The sequence below is a fragment of the Phocoena sinus genome, chromosome 9 (assembly GCF_008692025.1).
Source record: "Phocoena sinus isolate mPhoSin1 chromosome 9, mPhoSin1.pri, whole genome shotgun sequence".
In the NCBI taxonomy this organism is placed as follows: Eukaryota; Metazoa; Chordata; class Mammalia; order Artiodactyla; family Phocoenidae; genus Phocoena; species Phocoena sinus.
In genome coordinates this window covers 59899058-59925475 of record NC_045771.1, presented here as the reverse complement: position 1 = coordinate 59925475, position 26418 = coordinate 59899058, and the positions used below count along the sequence as shown (strand labels likewise).

Sequence of the window (26418 nt, the reverse complement as noted above, 5' to 3'; positions counted from 1 at the left end):
ACAGTGAGATACCACTATACACCTTTTAGAATGGGTGAAATCCAGAACACTGACGATATCAAAGGCTAGTGAGGATGTGGAGCAACAGGAACTCTCATTTGTTGCTGGTAGGAATGCAAAATGGTGCAGCCACTTTGGAAGACAGTTTGGAAGTTTCTTACAAAACAAAACGTACTCTCGTAGTAAGATCCAATAATTGCATTCCTTGGTATTTACCCAAAGGAGTTGAAAACTTACGTTTTCAGCAAAAACCTTTACAGCTGCTACAAACCGTATGGTTCGAACTATAGGACATTCTGGAAAAGGCAAAACTATGGAGACAGCAGAAGGATCAGTTGTTGCCAGGAGTTGGGGGGGGAGGGAGGGATGAATAGGCAGAGCACAGAGGATTTTTAGGGCAGTGAAAATACCCTGTATGATTTTATAATGATGGTAATATGTTGTTAAACATTTTTCTAAACCCATAGAAGATGCAACTCCAAGAGTGAACCTTAATTAAACTCTGGATTTTGGAGGATTATGAAAATAATTTTGCTCCATCATAATTTGCCCAGTAAGTCTTCTGGGGGATAGGACTAAGGCACTGGGCTGCGATAAGAATTCTGTGGCCCGCCTGCTTCTATGAAAAGTTCTTTCTCCACACTTTTACTGGAACTTGGAGCAAAAATAGAAGGTATCTGGTGACAGTAAGGGTTCATAGCACTGGCCTACCTGGCTAAGGGCTGCCTTTGGTGGCTCAGAAATGTCATCTTACTAGAAGCAAGTCCATCTCATGATAGACGCTGAGCCAGCCAGATGTCTCTCTTCTGTTTTCCTCCCTTCCCCTTCTTTGTGAAGGTCTCGGAGTTATTGGACTCAGCACAGTTCAAACGCTGAACCATCCTTCTGGTTTTCTAATAAATAGGGGAGGGGTTTGTTATGATATGAAGGTATGAACAAAGATTCGGTCACAGCTTTCATACAGTTAAGATCCTTTAGATATTGAAGGTCTGTAAATCATTAAGAAATTCTGGTAGTAGTAGTCAAAATAGACATGTATAACAGGCAGAGCCCAAATGTGAACGTATTTGACAGCTCTGTAACTTAATTACTTTTTAATGTCAGTCGAACAGATTCCACTTTGGTTTCTTGGCCAGGCTTCTATAGGCCTGCTAAAACCCTATGAAGTTGAAAATTTGAAACTTAGTATTCGTAAAACACGTGAACAGAGTACCCTTTTTCTGTCTTACCATGTAGTTAAGAAATTAAGAATAGGACATTTCATTTTGGTATCTGTCTCAAAAACAGTTAAATGGTGAGAATCTATTTTCAAAGTTCTGAACAGTCAAGTCACAGATTTTTTTTTTACTTAAGAGCTTAATTTATACATCAAATCAAAGGAGAAAATCCCATACTGCCTTGTTTTTGGAGGCATGCATTTAGTCAGTTTAACTAGGTGTATTAGTTTTCTAGGGCTGCCATAGCAAAATGCCACGGGCTGCATGGCTTAAACAACAGAATTTTTTTTCCTCACACTTATAGAAGCAGGAAGTCCAAGATCAAGGTGTCTGCAGGTTTGATTTTCTTCTGAAGCCTCTCTCCTTTGCTTGCAGGTGGCCATTTTCTCACTATGTCCTCACATGGTCACCCCTCAATCTGTGTGTTGTCTTTATCCTGATCTCTTCTTCTTCTAAGGACTCCAGTCATGTTGAATTAGGGCACACCCATATGACCTCGTTTTACCTTAATTACCTCTTTAAAGGCCCTGTCTCCAAATATAGTCACATCAGAAGTACAGGGTTAGGTCTTCAGCATATGAATTTTGGAGGGACACAATTCAGCCCATAACACTAGGGGTTAAGATAAAGATTCTTTTCTCAACTGCAATAAGGACTCAAGTTCCTGACTGAAGCAGGGTGATGACCCCTCGTGAGGGCACTGGGTCTGACACTTTCCCTTCAGAGCTTGATAGAGTGAGTGGCATCTCGGCCTCATGCCCCATTTGCCAGCTTCTCTGTGAGGTTGCTGGGCGCCTGCCTGTCTTCAGTGTTTGTGAACAGCAGCTGAATGCTGTTGGGCACTGTGTTTTAATTTAATTCACCCACTGGTATTTGCGGAATATCTGTTTTGTACATGTGATCTTTATAGACCGTGATAATACCCGCACTGCGTACAAATTATTTTCATGTCTCCATTTAACATTGGAGTAGAGAGTAAATGGAAAATATGCTGAAGCTTAGATTTCTCAAGAAATCTTTGTTTTCCAATTTATTCAAATATCACATTCCATTATCACTTGAGTATTCATTTTATATGTAATGTAAATCATTAGACATTTACTAGTGTAGACCTTTTTTGTAGTTACAATTTTATTGTATCAAAATAATCAAAATAATGTACTTGGGTTTTAGTTTAAAAAAATTAAATTCCATATCTTCATATTAATCTATTTTTGACACATTTAAGCACACATTTTAGAATGTCACTGTGCAATTAGATATTCTTAGCACATGTCACTTGTGAAAAGCACTTTAAATCTAAGTACATTCAATTGAGCATAATTAGAATATCAAGATACATATTCTTCGTATACATTTTGCCACTTAATTTTTTAAGTAGCTATAAGTATCTACCATGTGAATTCAAATTAAAAGGAGGTGATTAAATTACAGTTATAGTTAATGCTTTTAGTTTAAAATATAGCAGGAATAACACTATTTTTTTAAAAAATACACTGCTACGTTTTCTGTGGACAGCAGATTGATGACAGAATGGATTTGTTGTTGTTGTTGTCACATGCAAGACTGTTAGTATTCTCTGCATATTCTCAAGACTGTCGCCGAGAATGGTGGGGGAGGGAGCAGGCGTCATAAGGGCTTTTCCATCTTGTGAGTTCTTTTGACTTGACGGCCCCCCCAGTCCCTAGAAAGAACGTTCGAGGATAGTATCTTGGTTGGTAAAGAAGCATTAGAGAAAGGCTTGTTTCGTTCATAACAGGTGAGAAGAAATGGATTATAGAGAAATATGAACTGGGGTTCCTGAACAGATCTTTTAGATCGTGTATTTAGGCTGCTGCTATGTCCTGTGATTGTAATAGTGAGCAGACGGCCTTGGCAAGTCATTTTTAATTTCCATGTAAGTTTTTTTTTTTTTCGGTGGGGGGCCATGCCACGTGGCTTGTGGATCTTAGTTCCCCAGCCAGAGATTGAACCTGGCCCCGGCAGTGAAAGCGCAGGCTCCTAACCACTGGACCGCCAGGGAATTCCCTAATCCCATGTAACTTTAAAACTTACTTGTTCACAGTCATTGGACCGAAAGTATGTTAAGATCATTTTTGTGAAGATCACTGTTCTTGGAATACTTAGAGAAATTGGGCAGTACATTAAGTTTCTGGATTATGTTGCCTTTCTAAATATTTGATTTCTTGAAACTCTCCTTTTAAGAAAGAAGTATCACTTCCCTCAATAAAGTTAACTATGCAGAATCGGAAGTGTTATCGATGAAGCTAATCATTGCATAATATGGCAAAAGGAATTTGGGTGACAAAAGTGGGAGATAGAGAAGAAAAAATCAAGCTTACAGAAGCACCTGGGCACTGAGCAAAAGCTATGATAGAAGCCACGTTTCAGGTTCTTTGCAGACTATCTATCTAGCCCATTTCAGAAAGGGAGTATTAGAAGAAAAAACCTATATTTTACTTCAAGCCCTGAGGACCATGTCATGTGAAAAATTCGAGCATTTGGAAAGAGTGATGCTTTGTGTCGATAGAGTGCCATTCACCTGAGAAGCTTGGTGTTCGGACTTCATGCTGACATAGTTGTAGCTTCCACAGCCCTGCTTCCCTTTCCGGTTGCTCTCAGCCCTCCTGGATGCAAAGGTGAATTTATGAAGATCATGGACTTTAGACAGGACTCACACAGCTAGAACTGTCATATGGAGATGTGCACTTTCATTTGTACTGGTGGCAAGATGAGGTGTCTAGCATCCACTTGGGATAGTTTTAAAGTCCAAATACTAGGACTTGATCTGGAACATTAAGGGTGATTGTGTTACCTTTTCCTTCTAGCAGTCGTATTACCTGGTTAGAAGGAGTGCACGGTGCGTCATTTTCAGCAGTGGGGAATCTTCTGTACTATATCCTATCTAATCTCTCTCTTGGTCCCTTTTGTGACCAGCAGTGCACATTTCCAAAGTGGCTTGCCAGTGTCGAGGGCAGCCCACACCTAAATGGAACAGAGATCAGTCCACAAACATGGTGTTGTAAATGATGCGGGTTATCTATCTGGCCGTTGTCATTTTTACTGGGACATGATTGTTAACCATTTCTCAGTAACAAATTTTCAGAATTTAAAATACCCACAATTTATTGAATGTCATCTTGAATTTAATTAAATAAAATTGAATGAATTTAAGTTAAATAAAAACTATCTGGTTATGTTGAGCTCTACGACATCACCCATCACTCACTCACATGAGTTCTTCTTTTTTTTAAAAATTAATTTATTTATTTTTGGCTGTGTTGGGTCTTTGTTGCTGCACACGGGCTTCTCATTGCGGTGGCTTGTCTTTGTTGTGGAGTGCGGGCTCTAGGTGCGTGGGCTCAGCAGTTGTGGCTTGCAGGCTCTAGAGCACAGGTTCAGTAGTTGTGGTGCATGGGCTTAGTTGCTCCACAGCATGTGGGATCTTCCCGGGCTCGAACCCTTATCGCCTGCATTAGCAGGCGGATTCTTAACCACTGCGCCACCAGAGAAGTCCCTCGTGAGTTCTTTTCTTCCTTTTTTTCCCTTTTTTACCAGATATAGCTGCTTCCTACCAGTCTTCAGTGTGACTGTGCTTTCCTCAGAAAGAAAGTTTAATTTGCAAGTTTCTAGGGAAAGAAAAATTTGAAAACTCAATTGTCCTGGCTTTGAAGGAGTTTGCTAAACTAAATTCACCTAAACAGAGTTTCGTCATGTATTTATTAATGGTAATCAGTACCCCTGATTGAGCACTGTGGTGTGCTAGACACTGGAATCAGTGCTTTATATACTTGTTTCCATTTACTCCTCACATAATCCTATAAATAACAGCTAGAATATGGGCTCCCTGAGGGTGGGGATCTTTGTCAGTTTTGTTCACTCCTATATACCTGCCTCTGGAGTTGGCACATTGAAAGCATGAAGAGCATTAGTGGCCCTGTGTCCATTTTACAGGTGAAATAAGTTTGGAGTGTGTAGGTTAAGAAGTGTGTCAGAGCCTAGGCTGTCAACCATGGGCCATACTGACTCCCAGCGGTGCCCCCCATTTCTCAAGCAGCTGCTCTGTGTCAGGCACTGTGCTAGCTGTGGTACATGCTACTTTATTTAGTCCTCACAATGAGTCTGTGAAATGCTTTCGTCTCTTTGGTATAAATAAAGAGTCTAAGTCTTAGTAAGTTTGAAGAATTTGTCCAAGGTCACATACAAGGAAATTATGAAGCCTAAATTCCAGGTTTCTCCGATTCAGTTGCTCCCATGCTGAACCACTGTGCTATATTTAGGTAAAACCCACACTAGTGTAATTATTTTCCGAGCCCGTTTGAATAAAATGGAAAATAGGTCACTAGCTATACATTTCTGAGTCTGAAATGTTCCTCAAGGGTTCAGATTTGGCATGATTGGGGGATTTTACCTCCTATGGGCCGGGCTTCCTCATGATTTATTGACTAATCTACAGAGAAAAACTTGATGCATCTGATAAAAATCAATGATATTGTACCTGGGAGAAAACCTCTCTTATGTATTTCTTGATGGACTCCAGTTTCTCTGAAGCATTTGCATATCTGGATCTTTTCATTTCTCTAGTCTTGGCTAAATTTTAAAAGTTACCGACACTGTAAACGTGTGTTAATGTGGCAGAGGATTCCCCACGTGACTTTTTGTTCAGAATATTCCTATCTTCAAACATCTTCATGAAACCTGGTTGGGATTTTATTTAGGAAGACTGCTCTGAATTTTAAATTAGTTTATGAAAAAATTGACACCTTTACAACCTTGGACTATTACATTCATTTATAGGAAATTGACATTTTTTACATTTGCATTTAAAATTAATTTACAGACCAAATGACACCTTTATAACATTGAGTCTCCCAGTTTAAGAACAATACTTGTTTCTCTAGTATTCAATCTGTATGCCCTTTGTATTTTAAAAACCTATATATTTTTTCATTTCAGTTCTATACATTTCATCTTAGGTTATTTCTTGTTAATGCCACTTGTTAAAAAAGAAAAAAGTTAATGTGTAAGATTTTTTGTTTGGTGTAGCAGTTTCATATTTCTCCTCTAAAGATATATAATGTTTTTGAATGTCGGGCTCTGTTTTTTTTTTTCTTTTAATGCTACAGAATTTTTTGTCACACTGATGCAGGTATTCAATACAAGTAGGCAATAAAATATTCTTGTTCAGTACCTGATAACAGCCTGGGTAAGAGTCCACATGGCGCCAAACGGAATCATTGCTCACCTACAGTCCTGTGCATACAGTCGGCTCTTAATAGAGAACCTAGAGAACCACTGTGGAGCTGCCCATGGCTCTGGGTACCCTGGGGCGGGCACAGATAGAACAGCCTGTTTTAAACACTGTTTAAACACTGGCTGCGTGCTGCATCTAACAGCCTGTTTCGAGGTGAGGGACAGAAGGCATGAGCAATTGCATTGGGCTCATCCTTCGACGTCATTAGCTGCTTCATCCTCTTGTCTGTGTTGCACATCAGACTGACTTCACCCTAACTTCTGCTTGAGAGCCAGAGTCTAATTTTACTGTTGCTTCTGAGAGCCCTTTTGTTGTTGATTTGGTTATGCTTCAGAACTTTAGTTGTGGTTCCTTATGCCAAATCCTGATCCATTTGATCCTGTTTTCTTTATCTTTGAAGACTGTATAGTGAGACTAATACTAATAGTTTCTGCTCTGAAACAAAATCATCCCACAGCTCTGTATGTGTCATTAAAGCAGATCTGCCAGCTTTACAAAACTGTCTTCCACTCTTCCTCTTCCTCCACTCAGAACTTGGGCTGTTTTGCTTAAGCGAAACACAATTATCCCCAGTTCTGTTTATCTTTTCACTCTCCATAGATGTTTTCTCCTTAATTCCCTAAATTTTCATTCTACTTTGCTTGCTTCCATAAATGACTATCATTCTCTATTTTCCACTTCCCTGGAGAAATGTGGCTTACAGGAGCTCTCTAATTCCTCCGCATCCCATCCCCAATCACAGATCACCCCGTGTGCTGGGCTTCACCTCCTCCTTGTGTCAGCAGCCGTTGTTGGCCTTCTTCTCCCTTTGGGAAGCCCCTTTCTTGACTTCTGAGCCTGCATCAGTGTGCACTGTGGTGTATAGCAGAAGACTGTGTCACTTCTTAGGTCTCCACTCTTGGTGTTTCGTCTTCCACCCCATGTAAGCTCCTGCCTTCAGTTAGCACATATGTGGGGTGACGCCCTCATCTGTGTCTCAGTCCTTAATTCCCAACTCACCCTTCTATGGCCTTCTGGATGTGTCATCTCTTTAGGTTCTTTTGTTCCCCCCTTTTACATATATGCAAAAACTCTGTTCCTTTCTTCAACCCTACCCACTCCTTTTGCCCCACATTCAGCATCCAAGCCCTGCTGATCTCTGTTGCATCCGCCCACCCCCTACTTCATTACCAATGTAATTGTTCTAATTCTGGCCTTCTTTCGCTCTCACCTAGTCTGCTAAAACCCTAATTTTTACTCCTGCCCTAGGGCTCTCCCTCCTAATAAACTCTCCCCTCTGCTGCCCCGTCATCTTTCTGAGACATAGATACTAGTCACAGCACCCTCCAGCTCCTGAGCGTCATTTGCCAGCTCTCTTCCCACCACAGGCACACACAAAGGCACTTCCCCAGAAGGCAGCCCCATTCCCGAGTGTAGCATTCTAGGCCTTCCGTGATTTGGCCCCGGTAGTCTTATTTTTCACCATCCTCCTTCATACCCCTTCCAGGCCATCTGAAGCAATAATTCTTCCATGCTGCCATGATAAGCAGTGGAAATAAATGCTCAGGCTCTGGCATCCAGCAGGTCTAGCTTTGAACCCAGGCTCCACCTTCCTAGCTGTGTGACAACCTCAGGCAAGTTACGTAACCTCTTTTCAGCCTTGGTTGCTCACTTATAAAACTGGAATAATATTATTACCTACCTTACGACATTATGAGGACCAAAAGAGAAAATTCTTACAGAGCTCTTAGCACGATGCCTGGTACGTAGTAAGTACTCAGTAAATGCTGCGGGACGATAATGTTGATCTCATCATAATTATCATTCTAATTAAAATCTCTTTGGACAGATGTGGTGCTGGGTCTCTTTACCCTCTAAGTGTAGCAAGCTCTTGTCACTGTCGCTTTGTGTCACTCCTTGCCTGGATTACCTAAGTCCTAATTGCACTTCAGTCACCAGTTGGTGCATTATCTTACGTGTTTTACCACCTCCCCAGATTATCCAAGTCAGCAGAAATCTCTCCCTCCTTTGAACTGCCATGGCAATGTGTCTGGACTTTAGCTCTTATCTCACTTATCTTTTCTCACGTGCCATTTTTTGTATTCATAAGGAGTATATTTCTTGGACTCAGTCTTTCCTCTGCTTGCTGGTTGTGTGGCCCTAAGGGTAAGTTGCTGTAGTAGTTTGCTAGAGCTGCCATAGCAGATATACCACAGACTGGGTGACTTAACATAAGTTTATTTTCTCACATTTCTGGAGGCTGGAAGTCGAAGACCAAGGTGTCAGCAGGGTTGGTTTCTTCTGAGGCTCCTTTTCTTGGCTTGAAGATGGCCGCCTTCTTACTCTGCCTCACATGGTCCTTTCTCTGTATATCTCGGTTTCCTCTAGTTGTAAGGATACCAGTCACGTTGGATTAGGGCTTACTCATAGGATTTCATTTTACCTTAGTTACCTTTTAAAAGGTCCTATCTTCGAATACAGTCACATTCTGAGGTACTGAGGGCTAAGACTTCAGTATATGAATTTCGGTGGAACACAGCGCAGCCCGTAATAGTTGCTTTAATCTTTCTATGCCTCAATTTCCTCTTATGTAAAATCTGGAAAAACATATGTTTTGAGTAGACTGAAGACATGTATACATGCAAGGTAACACCCTAATAGCCTATGATGGATGCTTAAGGAATATTTATTATCTCTACTCCTGTTCCAGACTCCTTGAGAACAGGAATTCTTTCTCACTCATCTTGTGTCTTTATTGTTGCTAGGACAAACTTTGAACATGATTGCTTATAAATATTTGGTGGATAAATATAGGAATGAACGATCAAGTAGGAGAAGTGAGCCTGCAATAGGTATATGTGTTTCTCTTTAGATGGATCCAGATAGTGGATAGCAACTAAGATTTCGGTCACAAAGACGATACTGAGAAACCTGAGGACAAGTCAGTCTCCCCACTGTAAACATAATATGCCACACGGAGCCAGTTCCTGTATGGAAAATCGTCACCTGGCCTACTTGTCACAGACTCCAGAAAGTCACAGGGAAATGATTTGTGACAAAATTGCCCACATACAAAAAGCAGTGTCTTCACACAGCCAGAGCCTTCAAGTGATGAGGGACACAGAGACGTCCCGTGCACAATAGGTGTTCCTGTCCACTGTCTGCAGATTCAGCTCTCTTTGATCTCTGCAGAGGAGGGACGTGGGTAAGGTACTGTGAATGGATAATAGACCAGGAGACTGAAGAGCAGCAGTAGTGCACTGCTCGGCGATCAAGTCATGATGGTGCCCAGACATCATGCGTCTGATGATAAGCATCTTCTCTCGGTGCCTTGGAGTCTCTCATTTCCTTCCAGCTTGACTCCAAAGAGCCGATTCATCTTCAGCCCCTCTACAATGTGCCACTTTGAGTCTGTAGGTTCTTTCTTTCTGAGCCCACCAGAGGTAACTAGTGCGACATTTTTTTTTTCTTACTATCACTGCACTCTTTCTTCCCACTGCCTCTGTTCCCTGCAGCTCTCTGAAGGGAACTTTTGCATCATCCTTAGTGATTAGACAGACTTCACTGTGCGATGCTAAAAGATTGGTAACTTCACTGTGCGATGCTAAAAGATTGGTATCTGTCAATTGGCTTGGAGTCAAGGGAGTTGAGTATAATTTCTTGTTTTATTGTATATAATATTAACTTTTGTGGATATTAGTTATGATATCAGATAATGAATAAGATAGCAATTCTATACCTAACAATCATACCCTTTAATAATGTTACCACTTGGAGATGTATAAAAGGTTTGTTACGAGATCAGATGTAAAACATATAAATGTTACCCTCTGAAAGAATGTAGAAAACTAGAATTAGAAATCACAGCTTTAAGCCCTTTAAGCAGCCTCTCAGAGTTGAAAGGCAGCCTGGAGATGATGCAGTGAAGTAAAATGATTCTCAACTCTCACCACACGTTTTAATCACATAGGAAGGGGCAAATGTAGAAATCTTATTTATCAGGAGTAAGATCTAGAAGTCACTATATTTGAAAAGCTCTGCAAGCAGTTGTAACATGCCACCAGGGAGGAGAGCCATCAGTTTAGGAGCTAGAGGAGAGGAAAGCAATGTGTTTGGAGTCACTGTTTGAGCCCCGTGCTGGCTGCTGTACATTGGCCGTCTCTTTGATCCTCGTAACAAGTGAGATGGTACGACCAGTAGTGACTGAGGATCACTTGTCACATGTGACACTCAACTGCCCCTTAGCTGCTGTTGGCAGCACTTGGTGAGTGTGCGTCGCGTTCCTGTTCTGTTCTTCAAGAAGATCCATGTATGTGTACGCTGACTGCTCGCCATTCTACCCGTGGTAGACACGGTCTTACCCACTTTTGAGCTTTTAAAAGTCAGCCTCAGGTTAACTCCAACTCAGCGAATCTTTCCCAGCCCTTCTGCCCCATGAAACAATTTTTAAAATTGTATTCATTTTCACAACATGAGAACTCAGGTCCAGAAGCACAGGCACAATCCTTACTGTACCCTCAGTGCTGTTACTAGGCCAGGTCCTTTTCATCCCTTCATTATGGCTCCCATCGGCAACCCCCTCCATGTCGCTTGGAAAGACGCAGGTGCCAACTCACAAAATACTCAAGGGCTGCAGGGGTTGGTCTTCCCACCTGCCTGCGGGTCACAGCAGCCTGGGAGCAAAGCATGGCTCTTCTGGGCCCTGGGAGCAGTGGAAGCAGAATGGCTTCGTGTGGACCAGAAGAACACACCATCCTCTCCCTCCCACTTTAGAAGGGCCTTTTGTGGGCCTTTTCGTGAATACAACCCAGGTTTTTCCTGCCACTTCTGTAGAGTCACTCAGGAGAGATGAAGGTGATGGGTGAAACATGATTTAAGCAAGTACAGAGAGGGAGTCTGTGGCAGTCTAAACACAGGGGAATACTACCTTCTCCATAGTTTGAATGTGTGGAGAGAGGGAAAATCCTCGTCTGTTTTTAGGAACAAATGTGTCTTGACTAAGGTATCAAGTTGGTAAAAATGGAAAAACGATTTGATTGAGAGAGTTAAAAGGATGAACATTTTTCTTTTTTTTTTTTTGGTTAACGTTGCTTCTCATATTAGATAAAAATGAATACTGCTACATGACTTCTTTATAGAAGTAACACGTGATCTATGCAGAAGAAACAAAAAACACAGCAGAAAAGAAATCTGTAACCCTACCACCTCAAAAGCACTACATTGGTGTCTCTCTTCTACATGATGGTCAGGGATAGCAGCGGGAGAGGCGTACGTGCATTTACGCATCTGAGAGTTTTTACTTCACAATGTGTATTGACCATTTCCCACCTTATTTTTATTGGCAGCATAATATCTCATTTCAGGAGCATACTCAAATGCATTTAATCTATCCCTTCCCAGTGCATGTTTATGTTTCTAATTTTTATTTCCAGGTATTAAACTGTACTTTAAAGACCATCCTAACAGCTGGTTTTGATTAGCACAAGCCATTTTGTGAAGGCACGCACGTTGGTTGATAGGATCAGAGGATCTGGCGAGAAGTAGTTTGGTATGATATTGACCCAAATTGTGCATGTTACCACGATAGCATCTGCTAAGCTGTAAATGTCAGCACCATGTCTGTGGTCTGGTTCGGTGACGTCGCTGTATAATGAAGATTCTGAAGTACGTTCTATGTCAGCCTTAGTTTAGATGATATAAAAATATATTTGAGACAAGGAATAACAAGTCGAAGTACAGTAAGAATGTAATTGCTTATAATAAATATAGGCTTAGCTTCAAAATAGCTAGCTTAAAATTCCCCTTACAGTGTGTACTTTAGAGATTTCCACTGATGATCTTAGAGGTGAGGCACCCAGCCATTTGCTGGAATGAACACACATTGTTCACAGTTTGGGCTGTAATTGATTTAATGCATATTTTTACTACTTTGACATTTATCTTGTATGAAAAGAGCAATTCTATACACAGATAATATGTAAATATAATACGTAAGTCCATAAAATGGTGTTTGATGAGCGATCTGATTTTTTAAGAGAAGAAAAAGTAGCTTTCATCTAAGTTTGCATGTCCTCTGGCAGTTGTTGGAATATTGACAGAATTATGAAGTACATCATGCGAGAGCCTGTGTCCTCTCTGCCCCCCTCCTGTTCTGACAGGCAGATTCGTGTCCCTTTATTTAGATACCACTTACCACTTGACTTTCATTTTATGGCTGCCTTTGTGTGCTTGGCTTTGAGTCCTGTGGCGGGTAGATTGTGCTTCAAGGAATGTTTGTCATTTTAGTGTGAGGACTTGGGTGAGGCCAACAGAAGCCTCTCTGTGTTGGGCCAAGTCTCTGGTCTTTGCTCTTTCACCCTCCACATGAAGGAAATAGAGCCTGATCCAAGTCCTCCCAGGCAGTAACTATGTTTTGCTTCAAACTCATAATCGCTGTTTTAATTGATGGGACAAGGATTGAAACTACAGTCTATTGAGAATAGAATATTCTGAGCTCCTTTGAAGAGAATCACTCATCTCTTTCTGAACCACCCCGCGTTATACTAAATCTTTTTCTTTTTCTCCCTTTTAGGCGGGAGCCTCCCAGGTGATTTTCACAAATCCTTTGGAAATTGTCAAGATCCGTTTGCAGGTGGCTGGAGAGATCACCACTGGTCCCCGAGTCAGTGCTCTGTCTGTCCTAAGGGACCTGGGCTTCTTTGGGATCTACAAGGTAACTCTTTTCAGTCATTTATTTGAGTATATGCTCATCTCCTAAGCTAGTAACTGCTCGTAGGCATGAAATTGATTCCTCACATTTCTATACCTAGAGAAGATCTTCTGCCGGAGCTCATAGGGTACCTTCATGCCAGTTAGAAGGAGGTGTCCTTTGCTGCCATCTGCCAAATAACTGTCCTTAGAAAACATAAATCAAGGATGAGTATGATGTCATGACCCCCACAGACACTGTTCAGTTCACAGCTCTTTGCCGCAGCACTGGGTGGAGTTTTGTTTGGGTCTGTTACTGATATGAAAACCTAATTCTCTGCTGTTGTCTATGAAAGATAGCTGCCAGGATCACAGGGCACCATCTTTCGGGAGATGGGCTGAGCTCAGTTTACCCACGCACGCGAAGCCCATTCCAGATCAGGAATTTATGTTCTGATCCTGTACGTTCCAAACCTATCCCTATGTGTGCCTTTTCATAATTATTCTGCATCTTAACCATTTATCATTTAGAAAACAGTTTTTCAGAATGATCGCAAAACCAAAATTATAGAAAATTCATGAAATTTGTTATTTACACTCTTCTACCAAAGAAGTTGTAATGAACTAGAATTAGCTTCATATATGCCCTGTTATGAGGCTTCATCAGACATAAGGTGTTCACCGTTTTTCAATGAGAAGATTAAAAAAAATGTTTCATGGCCAACTTGAATAAGTAAACCTTTAGGGATATAGGAAGGTAAGTCAAACAACTACTTAAAATGTTGGTTTTCATTTATTTACACATAGATATATAAAATCACATTACATAAAATTAATATTGCTTTTTTCTATACACACATATCAAGAAATATTTTATTCAAGTTTCTCATATGAATTTTAAATCAGCGTCTTGATCACCACTTAATCCACATTTTAAATCAGCCATTCACGTGGTTTTGGAAAGTCCATTGTCTTCATTTTCGTTCCAAGCTGTCAAGAGGAAGTCACTTTTGGACTCTGGGCAATATTGTCCCTAGAAATTTTGGCCCACAGACACATAACATTACGACAGTTGCTTTCTTTCTTTTCTATTCCCAATTTATCCTGAATGGATATATAATGGTCCCATATGTAACATATTGCTTTTTAGAGTGAACTTTAAATGCCTTGCTCTGACATTCAGCACAGCATTTGTAAAAGTATTCCCCAGGAATACTTTTTTACCCTTTTCTTTTTAACTCAGTTTTTTAGGTGACCTTGGTGAACATCCAGTGTTAGTAATAATTGAGGTTGTTTCAGGTAAATCTGCCTTCCCCAAGTAGAGCTCTGTACTTCTCAAGGTCAGGTGGTTGGAAGAGTACCCCAAGATCTGAGACTCTGTGAGGATCAAATATTACGTGACACCCTCTTCTCTGAGGTTAGTTTTTTGGGGGAACCTGGCCTTATATTTAGGCATCTTGTAGTGTTTAGGAATAAGCACGCTGATTGTTTTAAGTAGCACTTACAATGCTCAAGGTGACCGTGCAGTGGAACACAAGGGGACAGCTGTTTCATTTACCAAATTGTTATCCAGCTGTAAGAAATAAACAGTATTGCCCTGAGGCATAGCATTCATCAATTTGAAGAAAAATCATCTTCTGTTCTGAATTTTTAGTCTCTTGCAGACTATCACACGATGTGTTTGACAAGCTGCCAAGCAGTCTTTCAGTGGGTTGTCTGGTACAAAGCACTTAGGTACTATGGCAGTGACTGCTATCGAAATGTCTAGATGGATAAAATGGTAGAAACTTGTTTGCTGACACAGAAACAGAGACTGTTAAGCTACCTGCAAACGAAACAAGACTGAGTTTTAGTCCTTTTCATCCTCACAGTGTTTCATAATCTTAATCCCCTTTAACACCCCTTGGAAGTAGTTGGTCTCCTAATTTTGTAGTTAGGAGAATAGAGGTGCCAACGGTGGTATCTGAGCTGAAATCGAGGCTCACAAGTTTCTTGTTTCCACTTTTGTTCTAAAATGGCTTTCCTGAAATGAGCAGGATTGCTCAAGTTTGAGCAAGAGACCTCTCCCATATAAAGTTAGTTTAATTACTAGCCTGGTGGTTTAATCTAGTTCAGAGGCATTCCACAGGCCTGGGTGCTGCCTTTCAAAACACTGCTTTTGGTGTATTGGTAATTACCAGGTGAAGTCACTAACAATTCGAGCTTTGAGCTTCTGGAAACTTGATTGCATTGCGAGAGAGTGACCTGGCAGGCAGTCTCCTCCGTTCTGCTGGCCGTTGGTATCATCAGCTAAACTCCCTGAGACCTGCGAGGCTGGACTTGATTCAGCAGAGTTCCCCTCTCCACTCAGTCTGATTGGTCTTGTATTACCACCCTAGCTTATCCTCATTTGTTTTATCCCACTTTCCAACCTCAGCTTTTGTAGTTTATCCTCATTCGTTTTATCCCACCTTCCAACCTCAGGTTTTGTAGCTTATCCTCATTCGTTTTATCCCACCTTCTAACCTCAGGTTTTGTTTCTTGTGAGTTTCCTTTCTCCAGGCTCACCTACCTTGCCCCACGCCCCCATGGTCAGAAATCACTTTAGTGGTTCTAGATCCCACCTTTTAGGGGCATCACAGCTTTAACATTGCTATGTAGTTTACTACGTTGTTGTTGTTGTTGTTTTCCCGGATAGCGCTCTTCAGTGATAAAGCTTTTCTCTGTTTCTAGTCTTGGTTGGGTAGAAAAATGCGAATGACTTGTGGTGACTAACACTTTTAAATCTGGTATGTTTCCCTCTGGGTGGGTCTTGAAAAAGAGAACTTCCATCCTAGTTTAAGGTGGGACAGGTAATCTTCATTTTCCCTCCCTTGGACCTTTTGTTTGCTGTTGTTAACATGACAATGCGGGACCCAGGAGGGGTTGAGTGTAGGCTCTGTCTGTGTGTTTAGACCTGCAGTGCTCAACCTCACTTAATTGGACTTAACCAGGCTTTCTGTTTTTCTCCTAAATTGACTTGCAAAATACCCAACTATTCTGCAACTTCCCAGTAAAAGGTAATTAGAATACTTGCTTTAGAAATACATTTACAACTGAAAAAAAAAAGTGGATGTGGTAAACATTTCACATTCCTAAAGTTAGAAATAGTTTAGAGCAGAAAGAGCGAACTCTGTAAACAAAGTACCCCCCATTATAGAGACATTGTTAAAGCCTAGAGTAGGCAGGTGATTGAAGTAAAGGCAGGATAATTAATTGCCTTTGAAAGAGCTGTTTGAATATAATGTAGTTTTTTAAATCTGCAACAGGTACTACTTAAGAAAATGTGAGGTGGTATTTCCCTTTCACTAGGTAACTTCTGTTTTATTACAGAAGCCCCTAGAGTATAAGTAAAATAAATTCTTATCTAAGAAAGTGATACACACCTACTTTTGAATGGTACCTTTTCCTTAGGAGCCAACAGAGCTTCAATGAGGAGAAAGATTATACCTTCTGAGTGGAATAGAACTTATTTAACATTAAATGGCGGCACAGCTAAGATAGACTAAAAGGTGCATGCATGCTTCTGAAGCAGTGGAGTAGTTCGTGGCTATTTTTGAGAATGAAAAATGGTCAGTGAAGCAATAGTGGCAAAGATCCATCAAGCTTTGTTGAAAATTGTTTTCAGATTGTGTAATCACAAATTAAACATTTCCATCTAAAGCATGGAAAGTCACCAAGGAATATGAGTTCTGGCTACTGTTTTCGAATCAAAGGCCTCTGTCCCACTGCATTTGACAGAGAAAGTCATCCCTTGGTACCCGCGGGGGACAGATGCTCAAGTCCCTTCTATAAAATGGCGTAGTACAATGAATACAATTGGCCCTCCATATCCACAGGCTTCACCTCCAGTTGTATTTTCATCCACATACGTGCGTGTTGTGTATGTGTGTTCATTCATCGTGTGTATATAAATGAATCATTGGAGCTACTGTTCATAATATCAGAAAGCAAGTGATGACACATGTTCTTGATTATTCTGCTAGTTGTCTCAAAGGGATATTGTTTGGTCTTTTAAAGTAAGATACAAGTTTATGTTTCAAAAAATGATATCATTCAGAGATGTCTTTAAGAAAGTAAAATTTTCTCTTTACCCCTTACCACCCTATTCTCTCTTTAAAGGATTACCACTGCTTATGTTTTTTATATATCTTTAAGAAAAGAAAACCTTTCTATTTAAATCTGTATTTATTTCTCTCCTCCCTCTCTCCCTTTTCTCTATCAAAAATTGTACACACACACACATCAATGGTGTATCTGTGTGTTTTAACACAAACAGAATCCTCCTAAACACACAATATATCTTAATTCTCTTTTCTCATTTTATTTAATAACTGTATATAAGTTTCTTTTAAGTTTTTTTTTTTTTTTTTTTTTTAAAGCAGTTTCCTATTGTTGGGTATTTAAGTTGTTTCTAGTTTGGGTACATCACAATGACAGGGTGAACATCCCTGCATATAGTGTGACATACTTTTGTGAGTATATACAATGAATTCTTAGCAATGAACTTGTTAGGTCAAGGGGCATGTGCATTTTTTAGTATTAGTAGATTTTGTCAGATTTCATCAGTTTATCACTTTTATCTTGGTAGCATACAAGTACGTAAGAATAATTTCTCAAGATAGCAGCTTTTAAAAATACCTGCTTTTATGAGCTCATGTCCCCATATGAAGAAAACAATTGTTTAGTAATGACTTTGAGGACATCGTGCCATGCTAATTTTCTAACACTAAGGGACACTAGATGGTTTTACAACCACCCGAGTGGTGGTTCTCTTCTGATTCATCCACCTTTCCCTTTCACCCAGACCCCTGTGAAAGCCTCCTCATGGGTTTCTCTATTTTGATTCTTGACTCTGTCAGATCCGTAGTCCCCACAGCAGCCAGAGTGATGTAGTTAAAATGTAAGTCAGGTTAATTCAGTCACTGGACACACGTCTCTTGAGGTCTGACTGTATGCCTGGCACTGGTCTAGCCATTTAGAATGTCACTGTGAAAAGCCAAGCCCCTGCTCACTTTGGTGGGTAGAAGTCAGCCGTCAAGAAACCAAATATATGACATCAGGTGGAGCTGAGGACCTTGAAGAAGAAGGAGGCAGTGTGAGGGGATGGAGAAGGGCGGAGGCTGGATGGAATTGGGATGTTGCCTTTTAATAGGGTGGCCAGGGAGGGCCTCTCTGAGGAGATGATATTTGAGTAGAAACCAGAGGAAATAAGAAGCTAGTGTGCCTACAGAAACTGTGTCTCTGGTGAAAAACTGTCTAGCAGTTAGACTAGAACCCCAGCTCCATCCCTGCTGGCCCCGTCCTCTCCACCCTCCATTCTGCACCGCCCGCCTACTCTGCAAGCTATGCTGGCCACCTTTCCTTTTCAGATACTCCAGGCTCATCCGCTCATTTTCAGTTGCCTGAAGGCTCTTCCCCTCACATCTTAGCTCAGCAGATGCCTGTTCAGAAGGACACCAGGTCACTCGCTGTCACATCCCCCTCTTCCAGGTCTCTATGTAGCACCCATCACCATCTGATAGTTCCGTCTGTCTCTGTCTCTCCCTCATCCAGAGTGAACTGTGATACCAAAGACCTAGCTTGCTCACTGCTTCTGGCACATAAGTAGACATTTGATAAATATTTGTTGAGCGAATAAATGGTAAGCAAAAGCCAGGTGTTTCCAAGTTACTAGCAATGATATGAAAGCATGGAGAGAGAATAAGTTGACAGGTAATAACCACAGAACACCAGGATACTGGGGAGGTCAAACATAAAGGAAACAGCCAACTAGATGAAAGATCGCTTTCCCAGGCTCCGAGGCCTCCATTTATTCACCTGGAAAGCTCTGCCCTGGGCACTGGGAAAATGAAAATGAATTATAGTGCATGTTTTTATAAAGAGTTTACCATCTCATGGGGGCGGTCAGACAAGTAAAGAGACCCTTGGAATACAACACATGCAGTTGAGAAGGGCTGTCAGAGTGCTGCGCACAGAGTTCTAAGAGGGATGGAGCAGACTCATAGCAAGAAAGCCAGGGGGCTTTGGAAGGGAGATCATTACAAGATGAGTCATAGTTAACCAAGTAGAAGGCAAAGACAAACGGCATGTGTTTAAGGAGGGGTAATTCAGCGTCAGTGTGGAGAGTGCCACGCGGGAGAGCAAGACAGAAGGCTGGGAGGCCAGTTAGGAAGATACAGACTGGGGATGGCAGGGAGGAGGGATGACCGTGTCCTCAACCAGGGCGTCACGGTGGGGAGAGGCAGTAGGGGGATATATTTAGAGGATGTGTGAGGGTTAGACTCACAAAGTCTTGGAAAGTGATGAAAGGTGAAAAGAAAAGATTAAATCAGCCCAGATTTCTGGCCTGAGCACCTGGGTGGACTGTGACGCTGTAAATTTTATTATTTCACAATATTTGAGAAGCTGCAAGAAACCTTAAAAGACCTTCTGTCTGGTGTTACCTTTATAATTGAGGAATCGAAGCCCAGAAGTCTTAGGAGAATCAGCTAGGTGATTGGTAGGCAGGGCACAGCTAGGCCTGACACTGTCTCCTGACACCCTGTCTGGTGTTCTTCTTACTCTGCCCTGTTGAATGTAGGACTAGAGCCTTGTCAGAGGGATGGGAACTTTAGACGGTCTTTTAAGGGTCATCCACGTGCATGAAGCTATGGGAGTGGGTAAGATCCCCAAGCCGATGGGACACCAATGATGGAACTCAAAAACTACCCTCATTAGGGTGGCAGGAGTTAAGTGAGTATGGGGGAGAAAATAGCCGAAGCAGCTGTCAGCTGGAGAACCAGAAGAAACAGTGCTGTGGGAGCTGGTAGAGAGCTGAGATGGAAGCGGAAGAGGAAGAACTTGAGTAGTATCTAGTGCTACAGACCAAGGGGACTGAAGTCCAAGAAAAGGCCTTTGAATTTAAAGATGGAGGCCACTGGTTATCCTTAAGAAGTCAATTTAAGGAGAATGGTAGCGGTAGAAACCTGGTTGAGAAAATATTCGCAGATACAGACCATTCAACCTAAAGATTTTACTGTGAAAGAAACAAGTGAAAGCATACAGCAACTGGAAGAAAAAGTAGACGTGAGGGATAACGTTACAGGGGAGAAGAGGCTGAGAGATTTGTGGTTTGTTTTAATTTGTTGGAAGAACCATGCCTGTCTGTAGACAGAAAAAAGAGTCACTGAAAATGGAAGGATTTGAAACATCTGAAGATACAGCAAGATCAGATATGGTGCTAGGACTTTCAGGAGGGACAGAGGCAGGGTCCAGGCTTAGAAGCGTGTGTGTTTGTTCACATGTGCGTGCAAGCTTGTTAGAGCTAATGTTTGATGAGGGTTCACTTTGTGCTAGGCCCCATGTTTAGAGCTGTATACACTTTACATCATTTAATCCCTACTACAGCCTACTGATGCAGATAGGTTTTTTTTTGTTTTTTTAGCTCCAAGTTACAGTTGAGGAAAAGTAGGCTTGATGGGTTTAGGTAATTTTTCTAAGGTTATATACCTTGTAAGGAAGTGGGAGGCTGGGTTTCAAACTCAATGCAATCTCTCTTTGAAACATGAGTTATCACCTAGAGATATCTTGAGCCAGATGAGAGAGAGCATATGTCTGATAGATAATTCAGGGAAGTTCAAAGACAAGGTTCTATGCTGCACACAGATATGGAGCAGTTGGCAGTTTTGGTGTCATTGTTGATGCGAGCGTGCTAGGAAAATGGAGATGAAAAGATTTGAGAGGATACCAAACAGCACGAATGTGTGACAGCTTAGGTCAGGGTAGTGATATGATCATTTTTTCCTCATTCCTTTTAGTACCCAATACTTTTTAAAAACGTTAGTTAGAATGGCTCAATTTTGCTTTGTTTTGTTTTTTAGAATAAGCACATGTTACCTTAGATCTGATATCAACTCTTTAAATTAAAGAAATTAAAATGATTTTATCCATTGCGAGGCAAGAGGACCCTTCTGTTTCCTTAACTCTTGCATTAGCCAGCATAGCAGTGCAAACCCCACGTGCCCTGCAGAGAGTCACATAACCTGACAATGAGCCAAGCTGCTACCCAAATGATAGCGATTTGTGTTCTTTGAAAAATAACTGTGGGGCTTCCCTGGTGGCGCAGTGGTTGAGAGTCCGCCTGCCGATGCAGGGGACACGGGTTCGTGCCCCAGTCCGGGAGGATCCCATGTGCCGCGGAGTAGCTGGGCCCGTGAGCCATGGCCGCTGGGCCTGTGCGCCATGGCCGCTGGGCCTGTACGTCCGGAGCCTGTGCTCCGCAGCGGGAGAGGCCATAACAGTGAGAGGCCTGCGTACCACCAAAAAAAAAAAAAAAAAAAAATCTTTGTGCCTTCCTGATAACTTTGTCATAAATATCTGCTGTAAAATGAACATTTGGGGCATTTTGTCTTATTAAAAGACAGTTACTTTAGAAATTAATGAAAGGATATCAAGTACCTCAAGGGGCCAGGTTTTATATCTAACATGGTGTGAACTTGTGACTAATATTGGAAATGATGTAATACTGTCCCTATTCTTCTTAGAAGTTTGCATTTTAAAAAAAAACTGAAAAAAAAAAAAAAAGACTTAAAAAAACCTTTCTGTCCCTGTGTTTCAAATGCATTATCGGTAAAAGAGGATAGTAATGATACCTACATTTGGAAGAGCAAATAAAAGGAGACATCGTGAAAAATATTATTTTTATTGAACAGTGCTGGAAGAAATGGAGTGTGCTGAAGGGGGCTAGAAAATATTCTTTAAAATATTAAAAAATGGTTACTTTTTTATCATTCTCCCATTCACCCAGCAAATATTTGTTGAGGGCTAACACTCTGAGGTGTGCTGAGTTACAGAGATGAGTATGGCCTTATTGCCTTCAAAGTGATCAGTATTAAGGGAGGTAAGAGAATAATTCTAGTGCCATAAAGTTCTTTCAAAAGTTAATTTTAACAGGTAGTATAGCTTTTAAGAGAAGAAAATTCAGATATAAAAAAGTATGTAATAGTAAAACATTAGCCTCCTAGCCTCATGCTGTGGGTAACCTTCTAGAGGCAAACATTTTTATCCAGTTAGTGTTTTGTTTTGTTGTTGTTTTGTTTTTTGCTAAGTGCCTGCAGGATTGGTTTCAACAGCTCTTTTTTATTTTAGTTCATCTTTTGGAATATAATATGCTGTTCTTTTTTGTTGTTTTTGCGGTACGTGGGCCTCTCCCGTTACGGAGCACAGGCTCCGGACGCGCAGGCTCAGCGGCCATGGCTCACGGGCCCAGCTGCTCCGCGGCATGTGGGATCCTGCCGGACCGGGACACGAACCCGTGTCCCCTGCATCGGCAGGCGGACTCCCAACCACTGTGCCACCAGGGAAGCCCTAATATGCTGTTCTTTAGAAGTATTGAAAGAGATGCTACTACTCCACTGTTCATAGAGGGCTCTGAATATATTTTCCAGAAGTGATAGATATATTTCTACTAATCTATCCTTATGTTTCTCTGGTTTCTAATTGTGACCAAGTTCTGTATTTAAAAGATGGCTGATTTGAGAAGTGTTCATCTACTGTAAAATGAAGGAGATATGTCTTGTGACAGCCATAGTCCCATGTGGAGTATGATCCGTTTAGCAAACTAGTTTAAGCTTACTTGATAGGATTACGTCTTCTGCCAAATAAAAGATTTGCTCTTAGCCTGATAAATGTGGAGGTCTCCTGTGATTCAGGCATGAAACCATATAGGAGTCACACTCCAGCTGCCAGTTGTTTAAAGACTATATCAGCTAATTCTGTTTTCCCCTCCGACAGGACAGTGTGCTTTTTGTTGATAATAGTAATTGTCTTTATATCACCACTTTTTATTGAAGGTCCTTGTGCTAGGTATTATACTAGGTACTTTATATTCATCATTGAATTTAAATTTAATTTTTATGTCGGTACAAATATTATTCACTTTTTTTGGAGAGGAACTTGAGGCACAGAGATTTTAAGAACTTCGCCCAACATCAGGTAGCTAAGTGGCAGAGCAGTAATCTGAGCCCAGGTCTCTGACTCCAAAGTCTGTATTCTTGCCCCTGCCGTATCCTGCTGTTGATGTGGAGTGGCAGAATTCAGATATAGATCCATATTTAAGATGATACGTTTTGACACATGTGTGTGTATGTATATATAAAAATGGAATCATTTTGCTGTACACCTGAAGCTAATACAATATTGTAAATAAAATATAGTTCAATAAAAAAATTTTTTTTAATGCTCCCTCATACTATCTGGACAGCAACGAAAATTGCTTTGTTCCTGAGTGGAGGGAGAGAGAAGGGGGAGGGGAAAACCCACCCCTAAGAATCAGGAACTCCAAGCTTGTCTCACATAGGTTTGCAGACTGAATTTATATTTCTTGAGTGATATGAAAACTCTCAAGCTGGGAATTTATTTTAAATAATCTTGAATTGGTAGTGCCTCCAGCTACCTGGCAGAAGCAAACACAAGTTTCGTTAAGAGGAACCCACCTTCAGCCCAGATGTTAAAGAATTTTCATAGGTAATGTTCCAAGGAAAATGGGCAGCTCATAAACAAAAGTCTCAAATCACACAAGGAAACAAGGCACTTTAAAAAGAGATGGCAAAAACAACTGACAGCATTTTAAACCTCCAAAGATTTAAATTTTAAAAATTATCATAGCTCTAAAGTGAATGTTTTTGTTTTAAAAATTAAAAAGGTGAGTATATTTATGAAGATTGAAATTTAAAATTCAGCATTTCAAAATTCTTGCTTTAATAGCAGATTAAACACAGCTGAAGAGGGAATTAGAGAATTACTCAGAATAGAGAGAGAGTGAGACACAGGAAAGTGTGAGGAGGTCTAATGGGTATAAAAGAAAACCGGGAGGAAAGGAGAAATGATGGCTGAAAATTCTCCAGAACCATTGAAAGCTATCAATCCATACGTTCAAGAAGTACAGCAAATCGCAAGCAGGATAAATAAAATTAATTCAGGCTAGACAGTCAGAATGAGACTGCTGAACGCTAAAGCTGAAGAGAAGCTCTTAAGTGGCTAGAGAGAAAAGCAGATTGTCTTTAAAGAGGAACAGTTCAACTGGTGGCTAACTTAGAAACAGGAACCGTGGAAGCCAGAAGTCATTTGAATGGTATCTTCAGTGTGTAGAGGAAAAAACCTTTCAACATAGAATTCTATACCCTGTAAAAATGTCTTCCAGGAATAAGGGTAAAATAAAGACAGTTTTTAGACTAGCAAAACTCAGAAAGCATATCACTGGTAGAACCGTACCAAAGGAAATTCTAGAATGTACTTCAAGTAGGAGGAAAGTGATTCCAGATGGTAGTTTGGAGGTGGAACAGGGAATGGAGAGCAAAGAAAAGTGGTAAATATTTAGTCTAAATAACATTGTCTGAATTTAAATGTGTGTGTGTGTATATATGCATACATGTATACGTATGCATGTATGATGGTAATTACAATGCTTAATGTTATCTGAGCTAGAATTAAAGTCCATAACAATGATAAGATGGAGGGGTTGCTTATAATTTAAGTAGTCTAATGTGCAAGTATTTTATAGGAGGAAGGTAAAGATAACAGACTGTAAGTTAAGTATTTATAGTAAAAATTTCAGGGTCTAAACCTTGGGACTAGAAACAAACCAGGCAACTTGCAAATAGGTAGCGGGGGGAAGTTGGGGGGAAAGACAGCAAGAAGGGAAAGAAAAGAAAAATGGAAAAGATGGGACGTTTTTTACAGATTAGCTTTGTGAAGGGGACAAAGCTTCTCAGAGACCAAAATTCCATGTAATAAAACTCTGAGCCACTTATTGGATTTCCAGTCCATCTAAATGATGAGCGTCATTGATGGCAAAAGCAGCATGTAATAGTAGAACAGTAGAGAATTAGACCTGGCACACGAGTGGCATTTCCTAACAAAAAAACTTGAGTTACCAAGGGGCTTTTGTTAGAATTGCAATGAAATTAGGGAGACACCAATAATCTAAAAGTCCCTGGACTAAAGAAAGCAAGTAGTAGGCATTGATATTTTATATTCAAATTGAAGTAACTTCAGTGTCGCTTATATGGAGTCTCCAATTGTTGACTGGTTGATTTGGCTTTAACGCCAGTGACACAACATAACGGAGCTTGGCACCAGTAACGTTTCTCAGCAAGATACTGAAATGCACCCTGTTCAAATCCCTAACTGTCCCTTGACTGGGCAGGAGAGGTGCTGCCAGACTGTGTATACAAGGGTTAACTCGCTTGGGAGAAACCAAGAGGAATGCTAAGGGATCAAGACATGACATGCTGCCCATTGTTTGTAGCTCCAGGATCAAAATATACAATTATACATGCCAAATAAATTCTAAACCTGTAAGGTAGGAAAAGAGGGGTGGCTCTGACTACAGGTGCCAGAAGCATTAAATAACCTTCCCAGACAAGGTGCACCACTGTTGTCTTGAATGCTGCAGGGTCCCCCCCGGTCTGGCATTTTCCCCCATGCTAGACAATGTGCATTCACTGCAGGAGTCTCTGTTAAGCCTCTGTCTCCCAGACCTGCTGGCTCCTGGTGCCCAGCCCTGACACAGAGGTGCCTTTGTGAGTGTAATTACCTTCCCCTGTATTAGAAATAGTCTGTTTCAAGCTGTATTTGCAGGTACAGCTAGAGTAAGCAGGAATTAGCATGTGAAAAGACCTGCCCTAGCCCTGACTTCTTTATCAACCACCATCCTTCAGGATGGTTTTTTTCCCTCAGATTGATTGGGCAGGTGTGATACCATCCAAGATGAAGAGCTTTAAAAGAAGGAAAAAGACACTGGAGATAGCAGTGTATGTGTGTAAGACACAAATCCTGTTGTGTTTTATCTTTTGACAATTTCATGCCAGACAGAGCTGCCGGAGTAAGCTTGGGTGGATGATTCCAGCAACTTAAGAATTGATTAAAGCTCCTTTGGGCTTTCCCCATAGTGTCCACATCCAAAAAAGCATGAGAAGTAAAACAGATATTTCCTTTGCCATGGTGATACAGTGGCCAGCGTCTCTAAACATGTCTAATTGGCCTGTGTGCACCATGGACCACTGAAGTTAAATGAAGTTCCTAGACGTTAACTAGAATGGTGACGGAGAGACTTTGGAGGGATATGGAATTGGAACAGAGCCAGAGTTGATAATTAAACTAGATCTGAGTTTTGATTCTAGTTTATTCACATATAGGTCTCCCCTGAGATGCCTTTTATTGTTCCTGTCTGTTATTAGTGGGCCTTTTATTAAAAAGGAAAAGAATAATAATTTCCCCTTT

General features: G+C 40.9%; 1 protein-coding gene across 2 annotated transcripts in view; it reads left to right on the top strand.

Moving 5' to 3' along the window:
• The window catches only part of SLC25A13 (solute carrier family 25 member 13), a 204986-nt gene that overhangs the window by 161286 nt on the left and 17282 nt on the right, over positions 1-26418 (top strand). For both annotated transcript variants that reach the window (XM_032642844.1, XM_032642845.1), the window contains exon 14: positions 13022-13162. In XM_032642844.1, the coding sequence (XP_032498735.1) occupies positions 13022-13162 (141 nt within the window). The remainder of the gene's footprint in view (positions 1-13021; positions 13163-26418) is intronic.